Genomic DNA, 21112 nt, shown 5'->3' with positions numbered 1-21112 from the left:
CTCTCAGAGGAGAACAATTATTTTTAAACATATATATATATATATATATAGCCAAATAGAACTAGGAATAAAATTATATTTTATCTCAACAGAATTCATTTTGAATGCAAATAAGGAAATAAACGTGTTTTTTTTTAAACAGGGAGAACATCATTACTACAATTTATTTGTTCAGAATTTTTTTTTATACTAAGGACCATCTGTCCAGCCCATCCCTCTCCGCCCTCCCCTTACATTTGTGCTGCAGTCACATGGAAGTACTCACCCCTCTCTCTCTTACCTCTCTGCCTTTGCTTAGGTGGTTCTGTTTCTAGAGACTACTTCCACCTCTGCTTCCCCTGGTGAGTTCCTCTCCAGACATCAAAGCTCCCCCCTTGGAGCCCACGGGCTCAGGTGGCCGTTCCTGGTGCTCCCAGAGTGCTCATCTTCATCAGTGTGCTTAGCACAGGTCATTCTAAATGTCTGGTTATTCGTCTGTATTCCCCAGTGGACAATGAACTTCTCAAAGGAGGAGAGTATCTCTTGCTCCTTCTTGCTCTCTGGGGCCAGCACATAGTAGGAACTCCAATATTTGCTGAATGAATGAACACTTTTTGATGGAACTGGATGATTGCTGTTCATACCACTCCAGCTGGTATTTTTTGTTCTTGTTTCTTTGTTTAGACAAAGCAAGAATAGATGACAGAATTCCATAGCACGCTGATATTTGGGGATGTGAAGTCTTCTGTATAAAATACCTATATGCCCACATCTTAGCCCTGTTTCGGATTGCACTTTTTTCTTCTTAAACTTTGAATAAAACCTGTGTGTTAAGTTTGGAATAATGCTTTGAATAAATCCCAGCAGCCCATCACCAACTAGACCATTGTTCATGACTGTTTCAACAATTCCTATATCAGATGGAATTTTCTGAATAACAAATAGCATTAAATTTTAGAATGACAAATAGCATTAAAGTTATTCCTAATAAACATTAGTGCACCTAAATCCAGGTTTGGCTGCTGTGTTTTAAGAAAATATTTTTCTCTGATTTCATCTCTATTTTGTAATTGTAGTAACTGTAGTTAAAATAAAATTAGTTTCCAAGAATTTTAGGTTTCTATTTCCCTTGGAAATTTTTATTAACAGTAACCCCATGGGGTTCTGTCATTGTTCTTAGTACTGCAGTGTTCCTCATTTTTTTAAAGGAACCAGGAGTTAGACAACAAGAAAATGATCAATTTCCCACTGCCCTCACTTTGTGTTGTCTTTCAATTCCTAGATGCTTTAATCCAGTCAAAGTTCCTGATAGATTTGTACCTATTAAAAATCATACTTTAAGCTACTTGGCCACCAGAAGACACAGCTGATCTGCCAGGTGAAACATAAAAGTTGTTTCTTGATCAAACACTAATTGCAGTCAGCCATGGCAGATGTGCTGCAGGTAGAGCGTGTGAGAAGCAGGGAAATTGAGGTCACAGCAGCCTCGGTAATGGCCCTTTGGGAAATACAAAAAGAGGTCAAATGTTGGAAAGTAGTTTTGCCTTCGTGCTGAAGAACACATTGTTAACACTAAGAATGCTTATCTATTCTAGGGGAAAGGAAGAAGCTGGTTTTAGCATTTGTGCTTTTACTGTCAGGATTGTACAGCGTTAAGATAGCATCTAAGCAGCTGACAAAAAAACTGTCATTTCTGTGTACCAGGCTTTAATGCGAATCAGAGCAGGGTTAAATTGTTTCTTAAACAAATTGAATAATGTTCATGTTGTCAGGTCATTGGAGCCAGAATAGGTGCTCAGTGAAAGTCTATAGGGTAATGCAGAGGCCAAGTTACCACAAGCATTAGGCTCAGATATACCCTTCTCCACAATAAAGGGTTCAAATTTACTTTGAAGCGTGTTAAATTTATTCTGAAGCCAACTCTGACAAATTGAAGTTGATCAACCTTTAACCTTTCAGCTTCCCAGCACTTTTCACCACTGCCGCCGGACATTAACTTCCAATTTTTCTTCATTCTCTGCAAAGACATCGCCTCTCTTACTTGCCCACAGTCTCCCTACAACCCCACCTCCTTCTGAGTTCACCCATTCTGTCCTATCATTATCCATCTCAGCTTCCCAAACCTTTGCCAGCACATAAATTGGCCAATCAAGACTGTCTTGTGGGAGGACACACATTTACTGAATAAGGTAGCTCGTTCCTGGGGGCAGAAAGGTGATTGGACACAGAGATAAAAAACATAAAAAACATAATCCCTCCTGGACTCATTGTAAAGTGGGGAAACAGACACATGGGCGAGAACATACGGCATGATAATCAAGGGAAGAACATAATCCAGATGAAAGAAAAGAGAGCAAAGGCTACCATGAAGCAGTGTGTCCAGTATTTACTCCCAGACACCTTTTCCAATATACCTCTAGGTATATCTAGCTTGCCCTGCTTATTGCATAAGAAAATTAGGAGGAAAAATACATATTACTCCTGCTATTTCATTCAGTAAATATGTAAATTATGAAATTAATGATATTAAGAGGTTGAATAAATAAGTTTCAAACCAAAAAATTAATATTTAGAGGAAATTGTGTGTGTGTGTGTGTGTGTGTGTGTGTGTGTGTGTGTGACACACACAGCCTTCTGAAGTCTTCAATAACTTTTTGCTTCTTTTGAAGCTATTTAAGTACAAGTTTAGTATTTGGAACCCATGGGTTCAGACATCTTGAGTACACTGAAGGGCATTGGCTTTAATTTCAGAAATGTTCTTTGGTTTATATGCTGTCTTTTTTCCATAATAGCGAATAACTTATTCGCTATTTTAAAAACTGATCAAGAACAAACAACAGCAACAGCAACTCAAACTTTGGTAAAGAAGAGCATGAACTGATTTTAGGTCCTAAAAAGGACATCACTTAACAAATGGCTGTGCATATTTGTTACATTAATCTCCTCTTCAAACCTGGGAAATGGCTGGATGAGATATGGTCTGTTTGGCTGTATTAGAAAAGATATTGTTAAACCAACTATTACCTTTGTAGATATTTCCTTCTTGGTTGTTTTACTAAAAATAAGAATGTCTTAGATTTGTGGGCTCATTTTGTTTTATCAAATAGCTGTAAATGTAGTTGTAAATATTCCTGTTTGTCCTCATATAAACTGAAAATTTAGAACAGATATAATTATTGCCATTTTTTCATAAGTGAAAGTGGAGGAAACGAGAAGATGATACAGTAGAATATGGGGGAGCTACAAATAGTAGAGGCAGACCATCTACAGAACACTACAACTTCTTTTGCTTTGTGTTCTTAGAAACCTGCGAAACCAGTATTTTCTAAGATCAGCTAACTCACCAAACTTGGGGAAGCCTCCAGGTGTTACCCTTTCCATACACACCAACAGCAATAACAGCACATGGTACCAGCCATGTGGCATATAACTAGCATTGCTGGCTTCTGATGTTTTCTTAAAATTGTTTTTTTTTACAGCCTTAATAAAGTTAGGCTGTATTTCTTCTGACTCAGTTTTTGTAACCTGTATGTTTTTGCAGGTGAAAAAAAAAATGGTCTTAGGTCAGTTAATCCACTGCTGACCCACAAATAAGATGAGGTAAAGATAACATTATTAGAAAGATAGAGAAGTGCCTGCATTATCCCTCACTCTCTCCCAACACTCGAGTGACTATATAATTGAAATATCTTCTGTTTCTCTAAGTATTTGGAGTTGTTTTCAATTTTAGGAACTTCTCAACCTTTCCGTTTTCAGTGTAAATCAAAAGGCATTTGATACTAGAAGGCATTTGATACTAGGCTAGAAAATACTCAGCACTAGTCGCCGCAAAGCAAGGAAACCCAAACCATCACAGGCAGTGCTCATGTTCCTCTCCAATATCGGAGAGTTACTGAAATTGAGAGTTGTGTTTCTGAATAAGTCTTGGCATTAAGCACATCTTAAATACTCAACAATTTGTCATGGGAGGAAGACGATAACCTCTAATAAGATTTTTCTGCAATCAAAATAGTATGATTGCGCTGGGTCCGATAAAATAGGAATGCATGTACCAAACACATGGATTATAAAAATCACACTGACATATAGCCTAATTTTTAAAAACTATATTATATCAAAAGTTTAACCAAATAGATCTACCAACTAAGAGAAAGATTCAATATTTAATTGACAATAATTTGATTGCTTTCTTAGAGAAGATCAGATAGACTTTGGGATTATCAAAATGGTTCTAACGTCTTTTAAAAAAATATTAGGCTAATGCCATGGTAACAGTTATTTGTGATGCAGGTCTTCGTGTAAGTGAAGGTATTCAATAATCACTCTATTAAAGCTGCTTCACAGTGCTATTCTCACTCCACTTGACAGACTATTAATAGTTATAAGAGCACTTCAGAACTCATTGGAAATCTCTGGAAATGATTACCAAGTTATTAGCATAGACTCTAAACAGACCTTCAAAATACAGTGCATAGATTTGCTAAAGTGTTGTAAGTCTGCTAAGTGTAGTTGCTTTTCTTTTTTGAGGCATTGAGTAGAATTTTTAAAAAATCAAAGCTGAAGGTTTCAAGATCGGTGCCATAGGTTCTAACTGGACGACAGTGAATGAGTGGGGCTGCCACTGACGAGCCTCGGAGGACAGACTCTCAAGTCCATGACCAGGGCAGCCAGCCCGCTACCAGGTGCCCGACTGGCCCTCGCAATGCGTTCATTGAATGTACCTTCATAAGTACATTCCTGCTGAGAGAAAATAATTGAAGATAGAGATTGAGTCTATATAATCAAGTAGCAGACTGCATAGCTATTGGAAAAATCTATCGAGGCAGGAGGCCGTAGGATTCGACTAGTAATATTGGGCTGAGCAGTGGAGAGCAAGGAACTCATCCGTCATGCATCATTTGGACAGGTATACACTCAAGACTTGGTGTCCTCTGACAGTTCCTAATTCCAGAACTCAAGCTAGAAGGGGGAAGTTTTCTTTGATTGTCGGTATCTCACAGTTTCTTTTTTGGTCTATTGTCTAACACATGTTGCTAGAATTCTTTTTTACTCTGACTACCTTCAGGTGGTTAGACGATGCTATTATTGATGAGATCACACCCAAGCTGATCGGGGATCGGCCCAATACGTACACCTACACCAAGGCCTTGGGAGAGATGGTGGTGCAGCAGGAGAGCGGCAAGCTCAATATTGCCATCATACGGCCCTCCATCGTGGGAGCAACCTGGCAGGAGCCTTTCCCAGTAAGCCCACTCGCCTGGATTCCACACTTTGCTTCCAAACCAGCATCCTTCCAGCCCAATTACTCTCTGATGTCTTATTTTTTCTTTTTAGTATGTAGAGCTAAGTACAGCAAATCAAATGTGAACCCATTATATTAGGACAGAAGTCCACATTCGGTTCAGGATTTATTCAGCATGGGGCTCCTCTGAGTGTGACACTGACTGTCCTAGAGTTGGGTGGAGTCTTAAATTAGCTTCTCATTAACTCTCGTCTCAAAATTGCCATGGGAAATAGTTTTATTTCTTGGCTTCCCCACTATAGTTTAAATATAGCAGAATGTTCTTGATGGCCAAATTGGTAGTATTACAATTGCCAGGGTAAATAGGAATCAGGAAGCTCAGAGAAAAGTCCTCAGTTTAGGAATGATAATTTTTATCTCTGTATACTGCTATATCTTTTAGAAAGTACTTTGAATTATACCATCTTTTTTGAAGCAATTCTGTAAAGCTTTTGCACCAGATAAATCCAAGCTCCATTACTTACTGACATGCAGGCTTTTGAGCTGTCTCATCTGTAAAACTGGGCTAATCCCACCCGCTGTGGAGGGTTGATCAAATGAGTCGATGTATGAGGTGTTCTTAGTGCAATGCCTGGTCCCTAGTAAAAGGCTCAACTAATATTAATCCCTTCAACTTCTCCTCTCTTCTCTCCCACTTTACACACACATTTTTGACTTTCACATATAAAGAAACAGACATAATGAGGTCAACTGACTTGCTTAGGGCTTAGGAGACAAACTCAAAGAGACATTTGTCTCTAACTGCTCCTAAATATAATCTTTCCTCTAACATCTGTAGGCAAGCTAATACAGATGGATAGATAGATAGATACATAGCTGGATAGACAGATACATACATACATACATAGATAGAACGAAAGATGCTATGACTCTTACAATTGTCAAGAAATGGACATTTCCTACAAACTGTGTTTGAAATGTTCCCTTGAGGAGTTAAAATCAGGCCCAGGTGGGGAAAATGAACTTGCAACCATCCATGATTCCTGCTATGAAATAAATGCTGGCAGAATTTTAATTCTTGCACAAACCAAGTCCAGAAAATATCCAGTGCTTTCTCATTGGTCTCTGTTTGAAATCTTAGAAATACTGGATTAGACAGTTCTATTGGCTGGGGTCTCAGTGCTCTTGTTTGAAGTTTATTAAGATTAGACTGCAGATGTTCCAAAGATATTAGGATTTTCTGACATGTGGAACCAATTAGAGATCTTTTTTTTTTCTTTTGTTTTTAGGGTTGGGTTGATAACATAAATGGACCTACTGGGCTCATTGTTGCGGTATGTATAACGGTGTGGAAATAATTACTTGAAAAGTAGTGGAGGGATAGTAACAAAATGCTAGTGTTGGCTTAGCTTCACTGACGCAAAACCATAAGCGTTACTTTACTAACCACAATTGATGCAACTTATTTCAATTTTGCCAATTGGAAAATAGAGGCAGAATGAAATTAATTATCTGTGGATATCATTATCAGGAAAACAGAAAGACTGTGATATCATCAATTACTACTTAGGAGTTTTATTTTTGGAAACTCTTTTGAACATCTAGTACCATGCCTGTATTTCCCCTTAGTTAACACAAGATGGGGGTGTTTCCACCCTTTTTGCTCTTTAACTGTAGCTTGAATTAGGGATGCACTAGAACTCATACCCCCAAAGATTTTTAAATTTATGTGCGTATGGATAGAAATTATATAAATTCATAAAATATATCAACATCAATTTCTTAATAGATACAAGAAAGAAAACTACCAATTGGAGCAAATTTTTCAAATATAAAAACTGATGACTATAGGAAACACTTTTCAACAATAATACTCTCACAGACCAGGAGAAACATCAATCATTCCTCTGGGTCAGCAGCACTTTGTGTGTGTTTCCCTGCAGTGGAGACTGATCCAGTGAGCTGTGGTGCTTCCCAGTTCACACTGAAGCATCTTAGGGCCAGAACCACAACTCTGCTCTTTAGGACAATGAACAGGACTTCCACTCTTTAAATGAGTTTAAATCTTATTAGGGATCTCATGTTTCAGACTATGCCTTTGTTATTCTCAGAACTAGATCCAACATGAACTACAATACAAATATAAGACAGTGAATTATAACTACTTGTCAAACACAATGACAATGAACTCCTTTCTGATTTCTTTCTTTTTCTGTTCCCTACCTGCCTTCAACTCTTGAGGCTTAGTTGGGGTGAGCATTTGGTAACTTAGAACATAACTATTTTAACATGATCCAAGAGTGAATTTTATTACATTGTTTACAAAGCTGCACAATAATTCAAATTTTCTAAAATTTTCCAGACTGATTTCCTATGTCCAAAGTAAGGGAAATCAGTTACAAGAAAACAGAAATTAGGAACACAAGAAAGTGCTAACCACTGCAAATTGATGTTGGAAACATACAGGGTGTAAATAACCAATAACTTTATAAAGTCACTAAACGTGACTTTTAATTTATTAACTGACTTCTTTATTTACTGACACAACATGTATTAACATGAATAATTCCCAATTCTTACATCTGTATAACATCAGTGATCTGTGAGGTAAACAAAGACACTGAACAAAAAGTAAATAATGGTAGGTTTTTCCCCAAGTAATAAAAAAAGTTTTGCCAAGTAGTAGAATTTTATTAATTTTTAAAAAATGTTTCTTAAACTTTTAGTGTCTATTATTGCTTGTAAATTAGTAGGCACTAGCAGAAAACAACATCATTTAAGAAATGGTAAGCTAGGGGCTTCCCTGGTGGCGCAGTGGTTGAGAATCTGCCTGCCAATGCAGGGGACACGGGTTCGAGCCCTGGTCTGGGAAGATCCCACATGCCACGGAGCAGCTGGGCCCATGAGCCACAATTACTGAGCCTGCGCGTCTGGAGCCTGTGCTCCACAACAAGAGAGGCCGCGATGGTGAGAGGCCCGCGCACCGCGATGAAGAGTGGTCCCCACTTGCCGCAACTAGAGAAAGCCCTCGCACAGAAACGAAGACTCAACACAGTCATAAATAAATAAATAAATAAATAAATAAATAAATAAATAAATAAATAAAAGAACGTGAATTTCTTTAAAAAAAAAAAAAGAAATGGTAAGCTAAATTAATGGGGAATTTGGGAACCCTAATTCTTATTATTAACTAACCAAATACATTAAACCTCTCAAGTTTGAGGAATTTCACTCTGAAAGGAACCTGAGGACCCCTAGCGGTTCTTGGCCATGGTGACACTTAAGATGAACTCGGCTGGGAGGTTGGATGGGCTGAGAGCTGTCAGCCTTGGCGCAGGAACCTAGTAAGCAGTGATCAGTGCTGGCCGTTATCACCAACAGCATTCGTATTACCTGTCTGATGTATACTTTAATCCCGGCTATTACTTAAGACCTGGTTCAATATTTTATGTCCTTGGGACCTCCCTGGTGGTCCAGTGGTTAAGAATCCACCTTCCAATGCAGGGAATGAGGGTTCGAGCCCTGGTTGGGAAACTAAGGTCCCACATGCTGTGGGGCAACTAAGCCCACGCTCTAAAGCCCGCGTGCCGCAACTAAGACCTGACGCAGCCAAATAAATAAATTTTAAAAATATATTTTATGTCCTTTTTCCTGTGCAGGCTGGGAAGGGGTTTCTTCGGTCCATAAGAGCTACTCCGATGGCTGTGGCAGATTTAATTCCAGCAGATATAGTCGTCAATCTCACCTTGGCTGTAGGATGGTACACGGCAGTTCACAGGTGTGGATGCATAAGCTGGCTTTCAAAGAATTGATGAGAAGGAGGGAGACTGTGTTAGGCACCTTTTCAAAATACATGCATTTTGGGACTTCCCTGGTGGCACAGTGGTTAAGAATCCACCTGCCAATGCAGGGAACACAGGTTCGAGCCCTGGTCCGGGAGGATTCCACATGCTATGGAGCAACGAAGCCCGTGTGCCACAACTACTGAGCCTGCGCTCTAGAGCCCGCAAGCCACAACTACTGAAGCCCGTGCACTGCAGTGAAGAGTAACCCCCGCTCTCTGCAACTAGAGAAAGCCCGCGCGCAGCAACAAAGACCCAACGCAGCCAATAAATAAATAAATAAATTTATTTAAATATATATATGCATTTTATTGTGGAAGACCCCAAATGTGAGAGGGTGTCCATTTCAATATTTCACAGAGTTCCAATTATGCCGTCATATATGCATTAAGTTGTTTTATAAATACTGGTTAGTACTTGGTTGATCATAAAGTAATAAATTCTTCAAATCATTTAACCATCTAATTCTTGATAACCGAAAAGCTCTTCCTTCTATTCAGTAATCTAAAATACAGCTTCCTTTTTTAAGGCAAAGGAGATAAAAGTGGATGAAATGAGAGCATATTTTTTTAAACTCCTCAGTTCCTAATAAATGCCAAAAGTTCAGATCACCGCGTGTGTAGCAGGGGCTGGGTGGTGGTGGTGGGGGGGGTGGGGGGGTGGGCGGGATTTTCTAGTACAAGGAAAAAATAATAGGTTGTTTGTATATTTAGCTTTGTTAGTAAAAGTAAAAGTAAAAGTTAATTTTTATTAATTATTGGAAGTTAGACATTCAGATGTTTTCCAATCCAACAGAGCCTCACTGGATTTAGGAAAAAATATGGCCCATATTTTTGCCCAATAAAGATATCAAGAAGTTAGAAACATGATCTGCTTTCTCATCGTCATGCTACCTCCATTTGCTCCATAAATATGTTAACCTATTGGGATTTTTTCCTCGTACACATGTACACACACACACACACACACACACACACACACACACTTGCACTTTTCCTAGTCTTCTTCTATTTTGCTTATTAACCCAAAAAAGGAACAAAAAATGAAAGTGTTGCGTAGGGTGCCTTAGTCATGGGAATTATTGAAAAAACCTTGTTTAAATGTTATTTTCCCTTATCTTTCTTTCGTTCGTTCTCCATTTTGTTGTATTTATCTAACTTTTGTTTTCCAGACCTAAGTCAACATTGATCTACCACTGTACATCTGGCAACCTCAATCCCTGTAATTGGGGCAAAATGGGTAAGTGCCTGTAACAATGTACCTATATAACAATGAGAGTCTGCTCACTCACAATTAGGGTCTGCCACAGGGAAAAAATAGACAAAGTGTGTCATGGAGCTTAGAGTCTAATGGGGGAAAAGACAAAACATAGGTAGAGAGATAAAAATAATTGCAAATTGTAAATGTGTAAGAGTTAATTAGGATGTACTGTGGTATACCAAAGAAAGGGGCCAGTGGGATAGCTGCATGATTGTAAGCAATAAGGGGTCCATTGGCTATAGACATTTAAAAAATAAATAAAGCCAAGTAGAAGTCAGCAATTATAAGCAATGTCAGTGATAAAATACTCTGCCTGCTGAGCCACTGCTCTCATGAACACAGCCCTCATACCCTGGCCACATCACTGAGAATGTGACATAATCAATGGCCAAGTAGATTTAGAGAAGTCCAATAATGTTAACTTGTGTTATTGAGTCAGTGATACTCTATTAATTTATGCTGTCAGCCATAGTGTAACCTTGAATGTATCCTATTGAATTGAATTAATCCTGCATATAATAGAAAACTAGCTAACCAATCTTTTACTCTCCTTTGTCAATTTCAAAGCTGATTTGCTTGCAAATATTTGAAACTTTTAGATCATCTAATTGTTTAGCTACTAGATGTTGAAAAAAAATCAAATGTGCTTAATATGTTAGAATCTCATTTCCAATTCAGAGCACTCTGCTCTGCTATTCTATTCGCAAAGTTATTACTTCAGTAAAAGTAAAATGAAATTATCTACTACCATCAAAGTTCTTTAGCTAATATATCCAGTTATTTAGATCATATAGCTAAATAATTCTGACAATATTTGGAAATAAAAATAAATCTCCTCTACATCAGTAACAGAATTAAGATATCACTATAAAAAGAGGCATTAATAGAAGCAACCAAGATACTTAAACTTTTTTTTTTTTAAACAGTTCTTTTTTTTTTTTTAATTTATTTATTTTGGCTGTGTTGGGTCTTTGTTGCTGTGCGCGGGCTTTCTCTAGTTGCAGCGAGCAGGGGCTATTCTTCGTTGAGGTGCGCGGGCTTCTCATTGGGTGGCTTCTCTTGTTGCAGAGCACAGGCTCTAGGCACGCAGCCTTCAGTAGTTGTGGCACACAGGCTCAGTAGTTGTGGCGCACGGGCTTAGGTGCTCCGCGGCATGTGGGACCTTCCTGGACCAGGGCTCGAACTCATGTCCCCTGCATTGGCAGGCAGATTCTTAGCCACTGCGCCACCAGGGATGTCCCCAAGATACCTAAACTCTTAAATAAAAAGATGCGACATGTAAAATCCATTCCTGAGATTCAAAATAGTCTTCTTCAGTGCTGAAAATGTTTACTATTTTGTGGAATAATAATATTTGAAAGTGATCTTAAAAATAATCTAGTGTGCTCACTTTATTTGACACACAAGGCCCAGAGAGAGTTAATGATTTATTCAGTTCATATGGGGAGCTGGAGCCTGATGTAGAAGTATTGATAGAAGACAGGTCTCCTGAATGTGTAATGACCACCCACTAGGGATTCCTAAAAGTTAATATGAAACCCTCTGGGAGGAAAAGACCCAGGAATCAGATGTTGCTTGATAATATTTTCTGTATAGGGTATATATTTTTCATACAGATTTCTAGGTAGTATCTTTTATGGAGGACAGTAATCATATTACCATAATAACTGATAGCTTCAACATAACTGAGTAATGAACTTAAGCATATTCTTTGAAAATTCTACATAAATAAAATCAAAACTGAATTCAAATGAATGAATACCTTTTGAAAAGACATATTGGATTTACAAATGTACACTAAAAGCTTTAAACTAGGTTTTATATATGTAATAATATTTTTTAAAAGATTATTATTTTAAAAAACTCTGGAGGCAAGAGTAAAACAATTGAGTCTGATGTATTCCAGAGCAGTAGGAATACCAAAGAAGTAAAAGACTGGTATTTAAAGTGAACCAACACGAAGGAGTCCTGCTTTTATATTCTCTCTTTTACTTAAATCTTTATAAAAGTTTAAGTAAAATGTCAAGAAACTTTCCTGATTTTCCTGCAAGTAAATGATCCAACCAAGGAAATAACACCCCTAGGCTCTGTCTTGGGCTTTAGAATAGATTAGATAACCTGGAAATTGAATGATGGATTTAAGTTTTTCTGAACAATACTTCACTGTATTGACTAAAACTATTTTCCCAAGAAGTTGATTTAGAGTAAAGATTTCAAGAGAAGGACCCAATTCTTAACCTATTCAAATTGTTTGATTTTGCAGGTGACCACTTGCCCGGCATAAAAATCTTAATATTATTCTCGGAAATTGATTCGTGACTATACACGACAAATCCTTATTATTTATTGTTTTGACCCATTGCAAATGCCATCCACCACAGTGGGTTTATATGCTCCTAGACTTAGCACTTACTTATTCTGGGTTTTTTTTTCCGCCAGGGATCCAAGTCTTGGCAACCTTTGAAAAAATCCCACTTGAGAGAGCTTTCAGGAGGCCAAAGGCTGAGTTCACAACCAACAACGTCACAACCCAGTACTGGAATGCAGTCAGCCACAGGGCCCCTGCCATTATCTATGACTTCTATCTGCGGCTCACGGGAAGGAAGCCCAGGTGAGAAGCTGAGACAATAGCTTTAGGAGTGTCTCTTCGTGGAAGTTTAGGGCCCCAAGTCCTTAGCCCTCCCGTCACCTGGGGATGAAAGGTGACAACTGAATCATATATATTTATGATTTTGTATATATAAGGGGACAACCAAAGCAGTAGTAGTGAAAAGCCTACCTTAGAGATCCTTTGTCATAATAAAGGAAGTTATATGTTAAGGAACTTGCTTGATGAATTCAGCAGGTAATCATTCACCTACAAAGAAAAGCAACTGAGATTCTGTGTCTGGGAGTTTCTAAATTGTTAGATGATCTTAAAATGTACAATGGTAACAGCCTCACATACACACAAGGGATGGCTCATGATGATCTCATTTTCATTCTCACAACATCCCAAGGAGAATATTCTCATCATCCCAATTTTACAAATGAGGAAATGGAAGCTAAAGGAAGAATTTTAAGTAGTCTCAAAGGAAGTGACAGAGAAAAGATCTGGAGAAACCAGAATTGGATTTACTGCCACCTGGAGATGAGTGAAGAGAGTAGAGGGAACAAGGTCAAATGAAAGTATGTTGATGCTGAGGCACCTCTGTCACCTTCCAGCTGTGTGACCTAGGACATGTCCCTTCGTACCCCTGTCTCACTTGAATAATACTATATGTGTCATCATTATCATAACTACCAAAGGCAATCCCTGCCATCAAGCCTCAGAGCATGATGTTAGCTCCTTTTAAAGGAAGAAGTCTCAGCGTGTTTTCTTTCCATCCTTATTAGCAGAGCAAATGACTGAAACTTAGGCAATGTAGTTTATCCAAATTTTCAGAGACCTTACTTAGCGTTCATTACTCAATTGTCAGTTTCTTCTTGAGCAAGGTGAAAAAGGAGATACTGTGTCTGTGGGAAAGTATGAGGGGTTTATTAAATAAAGATGGGAAAAGAAGGAAAACCAAACATTCCTGGCAGAAACGCTAAAGCCTTTCAAACATATCAGAGTTAGAAGAAGACCTGGTTGAAGAGCAAAGTTCGGTAAGTACAAAAGGAAAACACAGGAGGAAGGAGCCCAATAAAAATCTTTATGTGTTTTGTTTGTAAGAAATTAAATTGTAATATTCATGGGAAATGGTTAGGTTTGTTATGTGATAGGAATCTTAAGAATAATCTTTATGGCAGAAAAAATGCTAGAATCCTTCTGGACCCTTTCCTTCCCCATGTGTGTTTGTGTGTAATCGTCTATGTATTTACAACCATATATGGACATATATACAGTTTTGCTTTGAGGTAAGTGTATGTATAAATCTCTGTGTATGTATAAATCAATCCTACATGCTTTTAACTTTTTCACTTACGTTCCATGAAAATCTAAGTCATTCTGCTAGTGCTGTCTTTTTCCCCTGCTATTACAGACAATGGGGCAACAAACATGCTTTTTTCTAGAATGTGCCTCTAGATCTGGGGAGGAGGCTGAGGGGTGGGATTGCTAGATTGGAGAGTATATGGATTTTATGACTACCACCAGGTTGCCTTAAAGGAAGGCTCTGTCAATTTACACCTCCACAGCAGCAAGTGAGAGTACAAGTCTCTTCTTTCTCACTCTCATTAATACTTTGCAAAACTCAATATTTTCAATTGTCAAACTAATGACAAGGAATAGCATCTCTATGTCACTTTGATTTGCATTTTCCTTGATTGCTGGAGGGGCTGGGCTTTCATTTGTGTATTGGACTTCCGTGTTTTCTCTGGTATGAGTTGCTTGCTTCTATTTCTCACCTACTTTTTTAATTTTTCTTTTTTTATTGAAGTATAGTTGATTTACAGTGTTTCAGGTATACAGCAAAGTGATTCAGATACACATATATGCGTATATACACATGTACATATATATATTCTTTTTCAGGTCCTTGTTGTTTATCTATTTTATATATAGTAGTGTGTATCTGTTAATCCCAAATTTTAAATTTATTCCTCCCCATTTTTCCCCTTTGGTAACCATAAGTTTGTTTTTTATGTCTGTGAGTTTATTTCTGTTCTGTATAAGTTCATTTGTATCATTTTTCTTTAGATTCCACATATAAGTTATATGACATTTGTCTTTGTCTGACTTCGCTTAATATGATAATCTCTAGGTCCATCCATGTTGCTACAAATGGCATTATTTCATTCCTTTTTATGGCTGAGTAATACTCCTATATTTCTATTGGGTGGTACTTATTAATTTATGGAAGTTCTGTGTATGTGTGTGTAAATATATATTTCATGTGTTTTCTTGAAGTCAGTTTCTTATATTATAGTTCTAATTATGAAGATTTTTTAATACAAGGGAAGCTATATATAATGCAGGTCTTAAGAGCATGGAGTTTGGAGTCAGACTTACATATTTAAATCCTGGCACCAATTTATCCATATGAGCCCTAAATTACTTAACCTTTCTAACTCCTAACTTGTAAAAAGGGGATTGTAATCATACCTATTTTATAGGGTTTTACATAAGAGTGCATAGAATATAGTAATTACTATTATTACCAAAGAAGTTTAAACATTTTGTGATAAAATGAATCACTTTCCCTTTATAGCTTTTGCATTGTACGCATTAAGAAGATCTTTACTACCTGAGAGTAATAAATGTATTCTTTCTTTCTAAAAAAAATACTATTATGCTGGTATAGTCCTGTACATACAATGTTACACCATTGTATATATAATATACAATATTATATATACAATGTATATATATATATATATATTATATATATAGTCATTGTGCAATGATTATTTTTAAAAATTAAATCTATTGAAATCATATCAATTACGTCAGGGTTGTAGAATGGATAAAGGTTGCCTTAGTCTGTTCGGGCTGCTATAACAGAATATCATAGACTAGGTGGCTTATAAACAACAGAAATTTGGGAGTTCCCTGTTGGCCTAGTAGCTAGGATTCCAGGTTTTCACTGCAGGCCCAGGTTCAATCCCTGGTCAGGGAACTGAGATCCTGCAAAAAATAGAAATTTATTTCCTCACAGTACTGGAGACTAAGAAGTCTAAAATCAAGATGCTGGTAGATCCGGCATCTGCTGAGGGCCCACTTCCTGGTTCCTAGACAGCCATGTTCTCTGTGTCCTCACATGCTGGCAGGGCCAAGGGAGCTTTCTGGGGTCCCTTTTATAAGGGCATTACCCATCTGCCAAAGACTCCTTCTCCAAATGCTATCACTATTAGGAGGAATAGGTTTCAACAGATGAATTGTGGGAGGATATAAATATAAATATAAATCAGTTTACAGCCAAGATGTTATATAACAATAGTAAATGGAACCCTATTATGATGCTTGTATTGATTCTACATCCTTGCCTAAGAATTTCCCATGATACCATGAGAGAAGTACCTCATGAGTCATCAGGGATATGGGCAGTAGGATTTGACCAGAAATAAGACCAAATTCCCCAAATGGCATCATAAGTCTTTATGGGGTCAACTATAGTAATAACTGTTACCAAGATTAGTTTAACTGATTAAGATAAAAATCGAATGTTCTATAGGCCAAAGGTGATTTGTAACAAGAAAATCTAGACTTGAGCATTAGCCATGTGACCTTGAACCTATTAATCCGTCTGTAAAATGAAGATCAACAGTATAGACCCTGACTAACTCACAGAATCATACTGTGAGGATCAAATAAGAAAGCATACAAAAGTTTTTTTACAAATTGTTATAAAGTTGGGAAGTTCAAACAGCAGGTCCTGACCGTGGGGTCAGAAGATGTGATCCATCTTAAGCAATGGGATACGGGGGGTGAGCTTACAGAGGCTTTTTGAAGTCCGTCAAAACTGAGTTGGAATTTTGGCTTTGACACATTACATTAGCACAGCCACTTAATCTTTCTTAAGTTTACTTGAAAATGCAGATAAATAATTACGTAACAGGGATGTTACGGGATTTAGTGGAAATAATATTTTTTAAAAGTATCAGCACTATGCCTAACTGAGTAAATTATTAACAAATAAACTATTTTCCCCTTAAATCTCCATTACAGTTAATAACTGTTTTTGGTTCATTGGACGCTAATACAGTCACCACTTCTGCCTAGAAGTTATATAATAAGACCTCGAATCAATTAGTTTTTTAAAAAAAATCCAAGAACATACAATAAGAAAGAGAAATAAGTTTTCTTATTGTCTACCTCAGAATTCAAAGACTGAACAGTATGTCATCAGGGGTGGATACCTGGCTAGGCTTTTAAAATATCTGCAACTCTTGAGAAAGAGATGGTAGAAAAGAGGAAGTTTAGTGGTATTAAAATGCCTGATAGAACAAGCACCTTTAGATTCATCCCCTTCCCTTCATTCAACAGTGTTAACATGGAAGGGGGAAAAAATAAGAGTTTTAATGTGGAATTGGAAAAAGTGGGAAGAAATAATTTTTATATTTTTTCAAACATAATTTGTCATATATCCCTATAGAGTAGCAGGGAAGCAGCCATCTGTGGTGCACTGATATTCGCTCCTATGTGATCTTTACCTCAGGATGACAAAACTCATGAATCGGCTTTTAAGAACCCTTTCCATGCTGGAGTATTTCATCAACCGGAGTTGGGAATGGAGCACATACAATACAGAAATGTTGATGTCCAAGCTGAGTCCTGAAGACCAAAGAGTGAGTACAGCACTGACAACCAACAGGAAAACCTTACCCATTCAGAATTTAGAATTATTTGACCTGGAGAGCTGATGAATAAAGGATGTTTTTGTTATATACACAGAATTTTTTTTTTCTTTTTTCTTTTTTGGCTAAGAAAATCAGTGAATGCTATCAACACAGTTGCAGGAAGCAAGTTTAATGTAGGTAAGAGATCTAGGTTCTTAGCCTTCGGCGAGCTTCTCACTGCTGTTCTGCAGTCAGGTCTCATATACTTTGTTTCAATCCTTTGTTCAACTTCCATAGCTGTTCCCTTTTCAACAAATCCTCAGTACCTCTATCTTTCCCCCCTAACCTCCAAAACATGACTTCAATGAAAAAAAATTACTTTACTGGTCAGGAACTCTCTCATCCACTGTTCTTGTCAAATCAAAATCATTCTGCATCTCCAAAGCTACAGTTCCTTCCTTCTTATCGTTTTAGATAAGCTAACCCCTCCACCTCTGCATTCTAGCCCAGCTAAGACCTCCCGCCATCAGCATTGCCCTCTCTCTAGCATTGTCAGTCTTCCTCCCTATAATGATTTCTCTTTGACAATTCAGATGTTTATTTCTCCAGATAGGCCTTCACTTTAATCGCTCAGGATCAGTGCCATTTATTTCTATATATTAGCTTCTTAGCAGTCACAAACGTTGTCCTGAAATTCGCAAATATAGAAATCTTCTGTACTTTGTACATGTCCCTGGCTTCATTTTCTCAGTCATTTATTTCTTGAGCATATCCTTAGTTTTTAATTAAGCTTTAAAAATTTCACTCTCTTGACATTTTCCGCTAAAAATTTTTTAAAAGAAAGAAAAGATAAATTTCTTGATTTGTCTTGTGCTTGCCAGCATGTAGAAGAAACCAAGTCATGCTGAGAAGTAAATGTTAGATGGCTAGCTAGCCTCACCTGCTAGCTCGTACATACCAGCCTCATAGAGCATGATTCAAATCCAAGTCCTAAAATTACTTCCCACCATGGAACCTAAGGGTTACTTGCAGTCAGACACGATGTTAAATATACCAGTTGAGATTTAGACGGATATTTGAACTGAAATCATTGCTGTGTACCTCTAAAATGGACATGAAATAGAGATTTTTTTTTCAGAAATGTTTACATGCCTTGTATAGACAAAATTCTTCTAAGCACCTGTGTTTAAAATGCGTGGATCAAACCAGCTTATTTTTTAAAACCCCTCAGGCTATTAGAAATTATTTTTAAAATTAGCATCAAATGTTATATAGGCTTATCTTTATTGCATTTTCTCCATGGAATTTAGCCATCTAAATAATTCAAAAGGTAATAAGCTTAGAGTTTCATTTTTGACATTTTACAAATATTTTTACCTAAAATAACTAAAAATTTTGTGAAAAAAAGAATCAAAACTGCAGTGGATTTAACATATGCTTTCCAAATATCTTAGCAAAGGTAATAGTCATGAATACTTGGATATAAATGCCAAACTCTGGTGTGGCTCAGAATTCAATTTCATTTGCCATATGGAATGAGGATTCCAAACTAGGGTTTCATTGAAATCTAACTTAGAAACATGAAATAGCATAAAAATAAAAGCCTCTGTTTATATAGATGAATAAGTACCATTTAATGATACTGTGGAAAATAAACAAATCCACACAAAGTGATACAGAATTACTTTTGGAAAGCAATTCAGCTTTTGGACAAGTCTGTGAAACTCTCTGGAACTCGTTAATCTCATCTGCCTTCTTTGTTAATACTCCAATTTATTTCACAAAGATTTGGGATAACTTGCAATAAATACATGTAATAAAAGAACAAAACAGAAATAAAACATCAAACCAGGAAAAGTATGTACTAAAATATGAAATCAAGAGTAAGAATGGAAAAACAGAACATTCATATGCAGTCTACAAGATCCTACTAAGTCACTGCATTTAAGCAGGGAATTTGTTCTTAAGATTTCTGGTGGCAAGGTGAAACGAAAATATAGTTTCATGGCATTCTTTGTCTAAGAAAAGAAAATACACTAGTGTTCTAAGAGAAGCAAAGCTTTTCTTACCACTCTGCATGTTTCTGAAGGGCTTTGTTTTGTGGCACACCAAGAAACATAATGGATAACATCTCGAAAGCAAACATAGAATATAAATTCTGCTAAGTTAGTCCTTAAAGCTCTGATTTAAGCCTTTGGTTTAAACTTAAGTCCAAAGTTTACGTTAATCAGCATAATGAAGTAGTGATATTTCAGGAAAGGGTGCTAGGGCAAGGGGAGAACACCAAAATTTAAGAATAATGAAAAGAAAAAGACACATATAATTTGTTTTGGTCCCTAACATATTTATTCTCTTTAAAAAAAAAAAATTAATCCTTATTTACTTGAAATGAAATTAGCCTTCACCAGACTAATGCCAGTTCCTTTAAATTTCCAAGACTTCCGAAAGATCAAATATTTGTGCTTGATCCATGTTTAAATATTCATATGTAAATGGTAATCCATATTGTTACTGCCTTTAAAATAACAGCTCAAATCATCTCGTTTGGAGGGGTACAACCTAAATCTTCCAAACTGAATGTCACTCACTTAGGTAAAAGAAACTTCATCAGATGAACAAAGTGATTGTCCAGCTGCGCAATTCTGACAATCCATAATCTCTTCTGGCCTTTCAGGTATTCAACTTCGATGTGCGCCAGTTGAATTGGTTGGAATACATTGAAAATTATGTTTTAGGAGTTAAGAAGTATTTATTGAAAGAGGATATGGCTGGGATCCCAGAAGCAAAGCAACACTTAAGAAGGTAAATATAATCAGTCAGTTAATATTTACTGAGCACTTACCATGTGTATCTGATTTTATACCAGACATGAAATATGAGCGGGGGAGGAGAGGAATTAATATTTTTTGAGCCTTTATACTATATACCCTGTAATATACTGTTTCATTTAGACTTTACCACATCCCTGTGAGGCAGGTATTATTTCTGTTATCCCATTTTTATCAAAGAGCTATTTAAGTTCAAAGAAGGTAAGTGGGCAAGTCGCACATGGTAAGTGCAGGAGCCAGATATGAACCCAAGTTTGTTTCTTCTACCACATCCTGTCATAATGTGGTATAGAGAAAGAATACCCAACAGGCAGGAACCTGATTGTGCTACTTAACATGGGCAAATCAGTTAACCACTCTTCAAGACCTCTGACTGCCTGAAATTTCTCTCAATAATTAATCCCTAAGGGACAAAGAATTATAGTAATCTGACATAATTCTGGTGGAAGCGAAGGGTTTTTAATGCAGAGATGATTAGGATGGGAAAAGTAATTGCAAACTGAGAGGAACGTTGCATAGCAAGAACTTTAGAACTTACCCTCTAGTGAACAAGAACCAGGGAAGATTTGTGATATATAGTAATATGGTCAAAGTATATTTAAGAAAGATTATGTTAGCCATGTTTATAAGACAGGTTAAAGCAGGTATGAGAAAGGGAAACTAGTCAGGGGAATACTATAGAAATGATTACTCAGAAGGCATGTGGTGGAAATGAAAGATAT

The 21112-nt window shown here is 37.1% G+C and overlaps 1 protein-coding gene across 3 annotated transcripts in view; it reads left to right on the top strand.

Annotated features, from left to right (window-relative positions):
* Nucleotides 1-21112, top strand: part of FAR2 (fatty acyl-CoA reductase 2) — a 152518-nt gene that overhangs the window by 129036 nt on the left and 2370 nt on the right. For all 3 annotated transcript variants that reach the window (XM_007175699.3, XM_057556129.1, XM_007175698.3), the window contains 7 exons: nt 5045-5222; nt 6511-6555; nt 8881-8999; nt 10235-10302; nt 12763-12934; nt 17442-17571; nt 20237-20364. In XM_007175699.3, coding sequence (XP_007175761.1) covers nt 5045-5222; nt 6511-6555; nt 8881-8999; nt 10235-10302; nt 12763-12934; nt 17442-17571; nt 20237-20364 — 840 coding nt within the window. The remainder of the gene's footprint in view (nt 1-5044; nt 5223-6510; nt 6556-8880; nt 9000-10234; nt 10303-12762; nt 12935-17441; nt 17572-20236; nt 20365-21112) is intronic.

This window comes from Balaenoptera acutorostrata, chromosome 11 (assembly GCF_949987535.1).
Source record: "Balaenoptera acutorostrata chromosome 11, mBalAcu1.1, whole genome shotgun sequence".
NCBI lineage: Eukaryota > Metazoa > Chordata > Mammalia > Artiodactyla > Balaenopteridae > Balaenoptera > Balaenoptera acutorostrata.
This window is presented reverse-complemented; position numbering and strand designations above follow the sequence as displayed.